At 39.4% G+C, this 14,541-nt stretch overlaps 1 protein-coding gene across 1 annotated transcript in view; it reads right to left on the bottom strand.

Moving 5' to 3' along the window:
• The window catches only part of LOC124118086, a 45,750-nt gene that overhangs the window by 11,326 nt on the left and 19,883 nt on the right, over positions 1 to 14,541 (bottom strand). Inside the window, exons 2-6 of the mRNA XM_048391095.1 lie at positions 8,081 to 8,191; positions 6,253 to 7,510; positions 6,079 to 6,162; positions 5,078 to 5,604; positions 4,064 to 4,259 (exon numbers count right to left, since the gene is read on the bottom strand). Coding sequence (XP_048247052.1) covers positions 4,064 to 4,259; positions 5,078 to 5,604; positions 6,079 to 6,162; positions 6,253 to 6,403 — 958 coding nt within the window. The 5' untranslated portion in view covers positions 6,404 to 7,510; positions 8,081 to 8,191. The remainder of the gene's footprint in view (positions 1 to 4,063; positions 4,260 to 5,077; positions 5,605 to 6,078; positions 6,163 to 6,252; positions 7,511 to 8,080; positions 8,192 to 14,541) is intronic.

Raw genomic sequence — 14,541 nt, 5'->3', positions numbered from 1 at the left:
ACAAGTCTACGTATCAACGTCTGAAAACCGAAAAAGAGTTTCACGAGGGCTGTTCAATGCCCTAAGCCTAATAAATCCTGCTGGGGTATCATGCAGGAGGCAGATGTACAGTAAGTCCCCATGGTTACCCAGCGAGGTGGCCCAGCTTTGGTTGCTGGTGGCCTATAGCCCGTGTTTTAAAACTGTATACATGATATTATTATGCACAAAATATTTCATAAATTGTTTTTAGATATTACTTTTCATCAATGACTCAATTGTAAACATATTAACTTGGTCTCGTCGCTATATGGCTGAAATAATGCCGATGCGACGTTAAATATTAACTCACTCACTCTTACCCAAACAAACAAAACCAACAATATTTGAAAGTGTTTTTAAGTTTATTTGTCAGTATAATCTCGCTGCTTTTCAATACCTTTATTATCTCGATAGTGAAGCTTTCCATTTCCAGTCAGGAAGGAGTTTTCTGAAGCCACCCTTAAAAACCCATTCACGACAGCTTTGAAGTCATCGTTGTCGTCATGGCTCTTTCGACGAAAGCATTCCTTCAGTTTAGGAAACAGGTGGAAATACCTTAGTTCCAGGTCTGGCGAGTATGGAGGGTGAGGAAGCTCTTCGAGCACACATTATCGCAAAGCAGCCTTTGCAAGCCGAGAGGTGAGAGAAGAGGCATTGTCATGAAGTAGTATGGAACTCAAGCAGACAACATTCCTTGCCGCTATTCTTTGATATAATCTCACAGGTGAATGCCCAAATCAACAAAGTAGGCACCGTTTATCGTCTTTTGCCTTTGTAAGGAATGAACACGGCTCACATGCATTACATCCAAGAATACAGTGGCCATAACTTTCTTCTTTGATCTTGAAGACTTGTATGTCTTTGGTGACGGAGAAGTTGAATGGTGCCATTATATGGATTGTCGTCTTGACTCGAGATCATAATGGTAGACCCAAGTTTCATCACCTGTTACTTATCTCTGTTTCAACTTGAAATCCTCCTCAATTAGCTCCAAATGTTCTCTTCAATGTGTCTTCCTCAGCAATGGTAACACATCTATCTGACAGTGTCAGTCTTTTTTTCTTTTACTCTGATTGAATCTTATTGATGGAAGTTGAGAAAATAAACATCACTTATGATCGTTGTGATGAGATTACGACCGTGAGCGATATGAATGTTTGAATCCAGTACCTCGCAGCATGATGTCGCACGGAATAGCACGTTAGAGTTTGAAAATAAACGTACGTCAGAGACTGTCAGGGTTGTGGCCTCCCACAGGTGACAATGCTTCGCCAAAATATTTGTCTGGGATGAAATCATGGATCGCGTTTGTGGTGGCTTCCAAATCTCCGAGCAACGTTGTAGGAATTCCGATCTGTGAACACATTCGCTACAGGCTGTGAGAACTTGCCTATGTGACTTGACTCATTTGCATATGACAGGAGTCGCTCGTCACATGGACTGTTAGTAGTTACTTTACCGTCAGACATTTAGGAGAAAAACATACTGTGTTTTCAGTGTAGATATTGGTTACGCTAGCTTGAATGTAAAACCGAACATGCCTTATGAGGTTTCAAATGTTAAATTTAGCGTGGTTACATCTAGACGTAACCCACCTCTACTTTGAAAACACAGTATATGTATCTCAATTCTACCATGACAAAATAAAACGCGAACTCTTTGGTGTTAAAATAAATTGAATGGACAGGTATGGGATGAGTCCAGTGTTTTGAGTGGATTGTCAATCAGAATTTACAGAATCACCGACAACAGACTTAAATCACCGACAGGCACTGAAAGCATCTAGTACGGCACTTTGTGAGCTTAAATGAGGTGGGCACACATACAAAAACTATGCAAGCCTTGCAAAGATTTTGTTCTGCATCACATGTCACTATTATGACGTCATATCGCACATTGTGGCCCACAATATATGACGTCACAATCGTATATAGAAAAGCGCCAAATAGCAAGATATCTTCTGACCTCGAAATTTGAAATACATTCTCTTTGTGTATTTCCTCGGTTTTTTTCTGCACGAAAGGTATTGTCACATATCGTTTGAATATTGTATCAACCGCAACTTTGCGTTTTGTTGCCTATGATTGTAGATATAATTTTGGAATATGCGTACAGACAATGAGTGTGAAAGAAGTACTGATTTTATAATATGGGCTTTCGTGGTGATGCGGCAGTCAAATCGTCTGTTTCAGTCAGAGGAGGTTTGCGAAATTCAATACCTCTGATAAACAATCAAAATCGGGTATTTTCAAAATTCATGGTAGAAAGTTCTTTCCATGTGGTAGAAACCCATCGTAGCAGTTTATTATTTGTTTTTGTAATATGCTGACACAAAATGAAAATGCGTGATCACATTTAACTTGATTAACCTGAAATAGAGTTTAGCAGTAAAAATATTACCCGCATGACAAAGAATGACGTTTGCATGACAAAATGAGTGCATATTCTTGTGGACATTAGTTCGAGCAGCAACACAGGGGATTACAGCACCACACCAAGATCAAGAGGACACTTTACATAATCCGACCTCATCCCACATGTGATCTATCGCCTTCAGATCTGGGGAAAATAAGAGCAATTCCTTGACATTAATGACTGTTGAAAGGAATTGCTGGTTGATCATTGAAGAGTTAGGACGAACGTTATGCTGCTGGAAAAACAACTGACGCTGAAAACGTCTCAGCAAAGGCTGCAGAGCAGACAGCAGGACATTGTCCACATATAATTTAGCTGTGAAACTACCGTTAATGCCAATAAGGTCTGGGTCTGGTATGAACGCTAGCTACCTATTTGTTAATAACGTATCGGTTAATGGTTGTTTAGTCCGAGTGGAACTTGTTTACAACAGCCTGTAACAATTCAACAACTGGGTGCCTCTCTGCTAACCTCACGCTTGCCATGTTGAAGAGGTGTGATAGAAAAGCAACAATGTCCTTTTTTTATAATTATATGAAAATTCTTCCTAGAGCAAAGTCTATTGTACGATTTCGACCAAAGAATAAGTATATGGTTATGAATCACTATCAAATAGTGATGGTACCAAGGTGAGTGTAACTTTCCCACTGGTCCTGGTGATGCCAGTTTGTTGGAAACGTGTCCTAACAGGCGTTACTGTGTCTCGGGGAACACCGGAACGTTTCACCACAACATTTATTGACATTACCTGAAGTGAAGGCTCGTCTAGGTTTTGCTGCTCGACTATATATAGATTGATAACCCCCTTGGTGAAATCAGCTGACCAAACAAAGGTTCCTGCTGTTATTATTACGTCCCAAAGTGTTGTAACAACAAATTCAAAATACGTTATTAAATATCCTTGTATCACTAATCTAGATTCCTGCAGTACTAATAGAATCACATGTCTGATTTATCATGTGTTTTGTTATATGAGGTAAGAGAGTGGATAACTTACACCTCAACTGTTAAGAGTGAAACCAGCTAGTTCAATATTTATAAGGTATCGTAATGTTAATCCTTTTTAAAACATTTTTGCCGCTGAGAATGTAACCGTTTCTACGCAAATTTGCCGCAGAATTAAAAAGTACTATCTGAACCTAGACACCGAGATGTACCGGTATGCATCGAAACTCGACCTATCGGTGACTTTAACAGTTCATTGCCTCCATTGTGAAAGTGCATTGAAGAACCCACACTTATCGTCTCGTGGCAGCTTGAACTCTTTGTAAGGTGAACTTCTACAAATCAACGCTACTCATTTCTTTCGTTGTGACGCGTGAACGTTCAGTTCATCCAGGGCACCGTTTTCTGACAAAATGGCTCGTCATATTCATCTGTGTACAACTATGAACTCCAGAATGAGTCCACATACGACATAAAGGTTTAGACTTGCTTTTACAAAATGTATATAATGGCTTTTTATCATATCCAGGCATTGTCGGGTTCTATGTTTCACTGGGTTTAGTATCAAGAGATTAACCAACGAGTTTTATGGTATTGATACAGTAGATATACATGTATTAGCATCAATTCAGGTGTCAACAAGGAAGAAAATAGAGACATATGTCAAATGTTTTTTATTTACCAGATGTTTTGCCTTGGCTATCATGCGGAAGCTGCAGGATTAATTCTTCGATTTCGCTCTCCAGTTTCTCCTTTTGCTGTTCATGCAGAAAATTCAGTTGTGATACTTCCTCTTTGTAGAGTTGATTAACGCTGTTGATTTTACGGTTGTGATCTGTCTCCGCTGTATTTAATTGTTGTCGCAATTCTTCAAGCGCCTTGAAAAATAAAATAGCTATGTATGTAGGAAAAGCAAGCAACACTATTTGATTAGGAATCGTGGGGCGATGAGGAACAAACTATAATATCAATTTAATGATTTATTATATCATGGGTAGGTTTCACGGCTGGATAAAGCGAACATACAGAAAACTATACACATAAAAAGACCGGTAGGTAGTGCTTGCAGTATTTACAAATAAAACATAAATATCGAAACAGAAGAAACAGTCAGCGAGTTACAGGAACTGTGATTATCTAAATAGATGTCTCAGATATCGAAAATCAGCGTCTTACTGGGGATAAGGTCTTTTAGAACTATACATGTAATTTACGATTGGAGATATTATTGAAGGAAATTAGCGAGCACGCTAATATTAATTTTCAATACCGGGGCCTGGAGCTTAATTACTAATTGTTGGATTTGGTCAAAATAAATAAATGTGGGATATCTGACATTCTTTTCTAAAGAGTCTCAAATATCTTGTAGTATAACACACTAAAGAAGCTTTCATTTGCCAAAGGAAAGGGCGCTTACTCTCACAGGCGGGCCTCTGGCGTCCTGTGAAGAATTACAAAGTTATTGTGTACTTTAAAAATATATCTTTTAAAAATTATGAACTTAATATATGGTAGCCTGATTAAGTATATTTACCATATCATCTCACACTTTCGTAATAACCCCATTTACCCACACCCTTGTTTTCCCTTTTTTTACCCCTGGTAATTTTAAGTCTACGTCTAACCTTCCCTGCCCGCCTAAAAATTAGGTAACTTAATTGGTTGATTTGGCCTATGAAATGGAATGTATACTTACTTCTTCTTTGGATGTCTCTGACTCAGTGTCTCCCGGCAGATATTTCAGGAAGGACTTTATAATGTCTGTACACTTGTCTCTATTCATATGCAGGTCGGCAGGGAAGCAGATCCTTTCAGCTGCATGCTCACGTTGATCGATCCTTGTCAGAAAACTTTGCTTCTCCTGACATACAAAGTTGTCTACAGCGGCGTGTACAACATTGAAATCAAATTTCGTATCCTCCTTCACATGTCTTACGATCAATCTCGCCAACTGGGTGTTGTATTGAATGACCTTCTGGTTGACCCCATCCCTAGCTGTGAAAGTCAGCAACAAGACAGGTCGTGTAGGGGAAAACACACATACATCACACAGGAGAGACGCGGGGACCCGCCCCTCCCAGGATGGGTCCACTATCTTCAGTAAGCTGCCTGCTGAGATGATGACTGTACGACCTCTGTCTGGTAGCTCCCTCAGCCTCTGTACAATGTGGGCATATTTGGTGGTGAGAATGCCTTCAATAACGGCCGGGAAGATGCCAAAGACTGAAACAGCCATCACAAAAATAGTATGATATAAGTTATATGAGTCACACATGCTCATCTTGCGCTAATTGTCATCAGCAGCTGGGAAGCTACGAAAGTTTGTATACATAAAGTCAAACAAATGTCGGGGTACAAATTTATATAAAAGTTTCTTAAAATGCATATATATGTGTGACATCTGAAAAAGATGATCCTTATGATAAACATTGAATTGTTTTCCCTTATTTAACTTGGAGATAACTAAAGAGATGGACGTGGCTTATGTACGTTCAAACAATTGGAATGTCCAGGCATAAAACTATATGTTTATAGTTGTACAGGGTATATAATAGCTATATAACATATCACAAGGCACAACAAGAAACAGTGGATATGACAAAATCATACGGGCAGCATTTGATCGGGCGCAGTACATGTCAGATACAATTATTGCATGTTCTGATATCAATCAGGAAGTCTCTCTCTTACACGTACATGATTGTCCCGATTCATCTGATAGAATCCTCACTATTTTCCTTTGGTCTGTTATGGAGACACTTCTTAGAGGGAGCATATCACCTGAAACAGGTAAAGCAAACGGTTAACTTTCACATTATACAGAGTTGAACATGATGTATTTTCTATTAAAGAACAGACAAAAAGCCTCACCAGAAGTCAATGCTGGATCATCCGAGTCAGAAAGGTAATCACATGTCAGTAATGGAACTTCTCCTTCCGAGCTGTACCTGCTGGGCACACTGGAGTCATCACTCTCGTCACTGTCACTCGTCTTGCTGGGACACTCCAACTGCTCTGCCATGTTGAACGTCTCTTAAATTATTTATTTGTGGTTTTAAACGCTCTAGCCATGTCGCTTTGTCCATCCGATGTATAGTATTGTCCTTTACTTCATAAGCCCTTGGTCCGTCCTTATCACTGAAGACAATGCCATCATACTAGCGGACGGCTATCTCTATAACACGTCTCTCATTTCCAGGTAATTGATGTAACTGCACTTCAATCAAATCGTCAGGGACATTACAGAACGTGTTCCTCTGCAAGGCTATTGCATCACTTTGAAGTTTAGCTTTAATGTATCTGATGATCTCAAATTCTTTAAATTCCGTGCAAAACCCATCAATGTTAAGAAGTTTGGTTCTGTAACTCTCAATGTCCAGAGTGTCCTCACTTATCCCAACATAGTATGATCCGCCTCCTTCAACCTTGGACATAGAGGTCAGATTATCCTTAAGTTTGAGATCATGCCATATATAATCTACGAAATCTGAGAGACTTCTAGAAATTTGCTTTGTTACCTGATTCTTCAGTTTGCTAATATGGAAACGTTTGATCTCAATATGTCTGCTTTCATGGAGATCTTGAATATTCTCACTTAAACCTTTTGTCTTGGGTTTCTTGGTATGTGTGTTATTCTGTCTATTGATCATGCACAGAGCCAAACTGGCGGAAGTTACTGATACGTTTTCAATATCGTTCCTCACTTTCGTGTTAAAATCCACAGTAGCTATCCCATTCGTTTCCTTCACGCTCATTAAAACGTAGTCCGTATGGTCTTGAAACTCATGTATATCAGAGAGCCAATGTCGCTTGTATGTTTCTACATATAACTCTCCGTCATCAATGAGATCAGACAGACGCCTGGTGATGAACTCATCAAACTGTTCCAGACACCTGTCCCCGGGTATTTGACCCTCTACGTGGATCAGAACATGACCCCCTCCGCTGTTCCTCCAAGCTGAGACTACCTTCCCTAGTCTGTCAAGAGTTTTCTTTTTCTTTTCTAAAAGTCGTCCAGATTTCTTTCCAGCACAAATGATACACCGTTCCGTGTGAAGAAGGATGCAATTAGCACTGTTGTATTGAGATGTGTATGATTGTCCTACCGTCTCACATTTTGTGCACCCATCTGTAAATATACATGTGACAGTAAAATGTTTGAAAAACACTTACTAAAAACATGCATTGCAATATACCAAATAACAGTACATGCCTTTCTAAACTGTCGCTTCTGGAAATCTGGATCACAACGGTACAATCTGTTGATCCTGCACTGCGACTATGCTGGTGACAAAGTGCCGTACTCCTATGGTGTGGACGGTGTCTCATACTGTTGGTAAGAAATTTGTTTGGTCCAAACTTGATAATTTACAGGTAACCATAGCTTAGTTGGAAAATTGCAGTGGCATTCAACTACAGAGATTATTTATCACACCTCAGACATTACATATGGTACCCCGACACCCATCTTAATCGTTTCCTTTTTGTTGAAGCTTGAGTGACATGTAAAAGCAAATATCTGACCTGAAACCATTATTTGGAATAAGTCAACGTGTATGGCAAATTCGCATTATATGAGACCAAATAGTATGTGTCTAATAATTTTGAATCATCAGAACCTACTGTTGTTACAATTATTAGAATATTCTTAAGATGTATAAACTGCAGGCAAAATAACAAAAGCAATTAATATTGTTACCTATATACTTCTTAGCGGTTTCTGAACCCAGTGATGACATGTCATCAGCATCATAGCATTAACAAAGCTTGATGCGCCCTCTCTGCAAGCCCCAGTCAATCACTCTACAACCTGAAAACGTGTAATGTTTGAATTAGATTACAAAGAAGAAATATATAGATGGATGGATGGATGGATTAATATCTTATTTTTACAGACTAAAGTAGACGTGAACTGTGATATGTGGCGGAGTGTGTATTGTGTGTGTGTGTGTGTGTGTGTGTGTGTGTGTGTGTGTGTGTGTGTGTGTGTGTGTGTGTGTGTGTGGCTGGGCAGAGGGTGTGTGTGTATTTGTTGCGAGCCCTGGCAAAGCCAACCCGTTGCCACTACTACCCACAGTCCAGGCAGAAAAGGAGACTCCCCAACACGGTATTCACCTGTATGCTGTCCCGATCTGATGCCGAGTCATACCAAGCAGAGGGCACCAGAGAATAATGGGAAATCGAATGTATGATATGGATGCAACCAAGACATCATATATCTCCTTTATTACCCTGGAGAAAACCTCTGACATGCCATAACAACCTTTTGGTTTAAAATAAATTCATTAGAATCATTTTCCAATAGTTTACGATTGACTCTAAAAAGGTAACGCAGTGCCGGGCATTAGGCTATGTCAAATGTCAAGGTGAGTTTGAAGGTAAGAGACTCATGAAATGACTTGTAGATATTATCATTCAGAAATTATAGACAATGTGATAAGCAGCTTTAATATTTGAAACACCACCTAAGTTTGCCAAAAGTGATGTTCTCGCATGTGATTCGATGACGTTGTAGGTCAAGATCACTCACTGTTAGTCGGACTTATAAAATGCTTGTGTATAAGAAGGTCGAGGTCAACAGAGGTCTTACTATGAAATATGGTTTAAAATGCATGAAAGTGCCGAGATATTGCTTGAATATTGCTAAAAGCGTCGTTAAACCATACTCACTCACTTATGAAGAATAGTAAGTTTTTGCAATCGGTATCTTTCAAATGTCAAGGTAGCGTTGAAGGTCATTCACTAAAAAAAGGACTTGTGAACAGTCTCATTCAGTAAGTATTGTTAGTATAGTATGGAGACTTCATAATGTTCTCACATGAGATTGGATGACTGTGAAGGTCGAGGTCACTCTGAAGAATGAAGATCTCCCGAAAAGCGTGAATAAAGTACACATTTCTGAAATTTGACTACACTTTATATACATGCATCTGAACAGTTCATGGGTGATATTGAAGGTCAATGCCATTGAACCGGAAGAACTTACAAATGCTTTATTAATGTAGCTGAAGGTATAGGACTTCAGGTTTCAAAGTTGTACAGCATTGGACCTGTGTGAGATCCACTGTCCACAAAACTGCTTCTTTTCTTTAAACCAACTGTTGATGCGAAGTGTTGCCCGGAAAGGGTTGATTTTTTGGTAAATGTACATGAAAGGGAATTAGTTAAACATCATATCCTAACGGTTGATCATCGCAGATGACTTAACGTACACATCATTAGGAATTTGAATTAATTAATTACGTTTTAATCAGCATACTAACGCAATGTTGAGGTGAAAGTAGACAGGCATAATGATATACTTTCTTAAGGTAATATAGCGTCAAATTTAAAACATTGATGCAATTTCCAAATTTTGGGACAATTGTTTTATAAACTGCGAAAACCACTTGAGAAATTATTCCAATATTATCCATTATATAGCGACGTGCATGCACGCGAATTTGTGTGTTGCTGCTTGTACTAGTCCGGACTAATGCCGATTTTATAGTGATAGCCCACTGAGATACCAGTTCAAAATGAATACCCCACTCAGACATAGTGTACTCCGTACTCTGTATGCATTCTGCATCCGTGGTGTTATCACATGAATATCATCTGGAAATATACATGATAAAGTAGTCGGAAGTATTGCCTGAGAACCTAATCCTGGACAGAAGAAATCATTTTATGCTGCCAACATGTAATTCTTATAATTTCCCTGTACGGAATGAATGTGTTTTATACCAGGGGACGGGATAAACTGATCGACTATTCCATTACGTACAAGCACAACACTAATCTGATGGCTAATCTCCTCTCTGACATCTTGGATATAAAGTGTCGTTTAAAACATTTTGGTGTGACATAGAACACAATGTAACACAGGGCTCAACTGTACTGGGTCGATTTTCCTCAGAAACTAATGCATATGCACTCTATCTGTCGTCCAACCTCTATTTTCAGCCGATATTGCTGAAGCGTTTACAAGGTCTCTACCCAGTTAAACCAAACGATTCATGTCCCACATATAAATAAATTCAAGGCAAGGAGCCAGAAAGTTAACTCGAACAGTGTCAACGCAACAACTGAGTAGTACACTAATTCACATTTTCATGCTTGAATTGCACAATATACGTTTTTGTTATTACATAGCTGTACACAAGTAAGTCATTGCATGCCAATGTCAAATATACACAGTAAAAAAAGTGTTGCACCCCCTATACTTTTTCATGGAGGGGTGTTTTGAAAGGGTGTAAAGATAACCGAATTAATACTATAACCAGGATTTCGTGTATACCAACAAACCAGTGTATTGTCTATACAATGAACTTAAATGGGGTATTCCATGACCTTATGGCATGTAATAATCTCATGCTGAACTTTTACGAAAAATGAACGAACAACGAAGACGCATTAAGTATGGTGACATCTCAATAATTTTTAGTGACCAAATTCATCCAATAGGGTAAGGATGTCATATGGAGATTTGACGAACACAGTAAGTCAATATCGAGAACTTCCACCAAGCACTTGGATCACAGCTTGAAGTCTTCGTCTCATACTCCTCACCAGACTTTGGAATCGCTCCATGGGCAGCTGCTGCCACTCCTTGTGTAATGCTGCTTCCAATTCACGCAAGTTCTGTGGAGGAGGGTCCCGACGATAAATCAGGCGTCCCAAAATGTCCCATACATGTTCCAGAGGATTCAGATCTGGACTCATTGCTGGCCATGGAATCTGCGTCAGAGCATTGTTGTGGATAACCTTGGTCACAGCTCGTGAACGATGTGGTCTGGCATTGTCATCCATGAATATCGGTCTGGTGGCCAGTGGATGATTGTCAAAATGGGGCACCACAACTGGATTCAGCACCTCTTGGATGTAGCGCTCCCCTGTCAAGTTGCCTCGTATGGTCACTAAATCAAGCTTACAATCAAATGAGAAGCATCCCGAAACCATAACAGATCCACCTCCATATGGTACAGTTGGCATGATGTTTCTTGCAGTATAAGCTGTTCCAGGACGCCTCCATACTCTCACTCTGCCATCCACAACATGCAGAAGGAACCTGCTTTCGTCCGACCAGTGGACTCTTCTCCAGGACCTCAAGTTCCAGTTCTGTCTCAGTCTACACCAGGCTAGACGTAGTCGTTTGTGGTTGTCTGTGAGTTTAGGTCGCTTGATAACCCTTCTTGACTTCAACCCTGCAGCTTTAAGACGATTTCTCACGGTCTGGGTACTGAACTGTTGACGAGGAAGCCAAAGACGTTTCAAGGTTGTGCTTGTAGCAAATGGATGACGCCTTACCACCCTCAACAACGCTCTGTCATCTCTAACTGTGGTCTTACGTGGTCTGCCAGAGGGTCTGCGATTCCTTACATCATTAGTTTGTGCGTGTTTTCTGACCAAACGGCTTATTGTTGAGTAGTGATGTCCGGTTCTTCTGCCAATCTCCTTGAACGAAAGACCTGCTCCATGAAGGCCAATAATCTGCCACTTGACTGCTTCTGACAATCGTCTACCCGGCATTGTGGGTTACAATAAACTGGGCTGTCAGAGAACATCTTTTATAGGCGATGTTGAGCTTAAGAAGATACTGCAATCTGCAAATGTCATGCACCATGCAATTCACGTGCTGATTGCTACGTTTTGGTGATCATCTTCCCTCCGAAAACATTACACATTTAACATCAGATCCCCAAGGAATACCTACCATTAAAACCAGAGTCGGGCGTTTTAAATGTTGTGATGTATCAAACGTATAAATGTGGGGGTGCAACACTTTTTTTACTGTGTATAGAAAGAAACTCAATTTGAAATTGGATGACAACACACTCCAGTACATGCAATGACTCAGATAATATTTCTGTCAACACAATTGAAAACTAGGGATTGGCTGAATAAGGTCGCTGGAAGGTCATGATCTCAAAGGACGAGGAAAGCGATAAAAGTAGGTGGGATAATGTTTGTTCACCATGATGACAGTAAAGACAAGGAAAGCTAAGCCAATGTTTGAAAGGATTGTTTCCCATGAACATAAAAAATCAAACCCATGATAAAGTTTAACAAGAAGAGCGAAAGCTCACAGTGAAACAAAATGTAGCAACCAAAATGACACCTTAATATTTCTGAAGTAGGTTATTAAAGGTGAAAGAAAGAAAGAAAGAAGAATGCTGAAATCGACTAAAAACGACTCAAAACTCCTCATCTATCATCCATGATCCTCAAAAACATAAGGATATACAATTTTAAATTTCTGTCTGATACTTCGGAATAAGAATACGGTGTTCGCGAATGACTAGAACAAGGCTATTGATAACATCTCATCTCTTTTCACCGGCCTATATGCAGTTAATGACAAGTTGGTAAATATAAAGTATTGCAATTCAGATGTATAATATTGGCGTTCGTGTTCGTAAACTTATTTGTATGTAATGTGTCTGAAACACAGGAACTATCTGAACACTATCAGCTATTTCCGGTGACATTAGGCTTCAGAGGTCACTCGTAGCCATTGGCAGCCGGAACTATGTTTGACCAGTCGACTCCTGACACACATGTTCACAAGATCTGAAAAATGATCCTTGTGTGAGAATTGCCCTCGCGCGGCACTGGGGCTAGCCCCGACTTTAAGATTACGTTGAGATCTACTTGTAGATTAGTAAATGTCCTATCTGCTGTAAATTTAACTGCAATTATTATACCGGTGTGAAAAACAGACACTGCAAAGTGTTTTCCGAGATTTTCTTACGTGTTAAAAGTATGGCAATGACGAAATGAATAAATTTAACAGCTTTGCTGAACAGTGAGCGAATAAAAAACTGCCTAATATCTGAACGACATAACTATACATCAAATGGATGTGTATGCTTTTATATAACGGTATAAGATCGATTCGAAAAACATCTTGCCACAAATGAAGGAAATCAATTTTCCTCTATGACGTCAAAAGACGATAGTGGGGTGTGCACACGCACAAAGAATGAGGTGCATAACCCTGCTACGCTTAAATCTAATCCAATGTAATTAGGCTCACGTGGTCGGAATATGCTGGGGATAAGGACAATGTATTGTCGTATTGTTTTATTGATTTTTTAACTATTCCATCACAAATATGGATATTGAAACTGTATACGCTGTAGTACTGCCCCAAGTCATAAGAAACCGTGCTGCATGAAAATTAAAGGAATAGCGAAATGGACGGACCTATCGAACATGTAAATTAGTCCGTATTCGTCAGACTGTGTTAGTGTATGTCGACTTCTCTTGCGCCATGAACAACGATGTACTAGCCTTATCGTAAAATGTAAAAAAACAATAAAAAATTGTGACATCTTTTTTGTTTAACGTCATTCCTTGCTTTATGTCCTCGTCGACATCAAAGAAAGTCAACATTTTTTTATTGATTAACATATTATCGCACCAAAATTCCGTATATATTTTGAAAATCTCGATGGTAAAATATGTAAATAATGTCTTGAATATATAACGAAATTAGATTGTGTGATCTTCCTTTGAGGAGACATGCACCGGGTTAATGTTAAATCCTAGTAGTACATTCGAGTTTACCCCTGTTAGCTTCCTGACACAACACAACTTAACACAGCTGGACCAATATAAAAATAACAAAATGACATTGGAAAACTACTAACCGTCGGACGCTCTATAAACATTTTCACATTGCGTCGGTTTAGTTTAATACACTTCCCTACCTCGTGAACATATTGCCGTGACAAGTTATTCCAACTTAAAGTATTTGTTTTCAACAAGAAAGTCAGTCGATTTTTTTTCTTATCTTGTCACCTTTTCTGCTGTCGGCTAATGTGTGTCCTAGAACTGAAACATCAGCAGGAACCTCTTGCAACTTGTGAACTAAAGCCGGGTGATGTCTGAGGTGCACTGCAGTCCACAGATAACACACGAGGAACGATAAGCCCAAAGATGTTTCTTGTGTCCATGTGATGGTAAACACATTCTTTCTAATCTGAATATTGCTCATGTTTATGGTTTGTGAATACAATTCCGAACCTAATTGAAAAAGCAAAGAACCTACCAGTTAAAACTTCGTCGTTGAAGCCTGTGTCACGTCCGGGACATACGACAGTCAACTGTGTTTCAGTTAAAGGAAATGCTTGTTTCTGAGCAAATGATGACTTAGTTAAAACAAAATTTTAACTG

The sequence above is a fragment of the Haliotis rufescens genome, unplaced genomic scaffold (assembly GCF_023055435.1).
Source record: "Haliotis rufescens isolate VD_foot unplaced genomic scaffold, xgHalRufe1.0.p SCAF_9, whole genome shotgun sequence".
Taxonomy (NCBI): Eukaryota; Metazoa; Mollusca; class Gastropoda; order Lepetellida; family Haliotidae; genus Haliotis; species Haliotis rufescens.
This window is presented reverse-complemented; position numbering and strand designations above follow the sequence as displayed.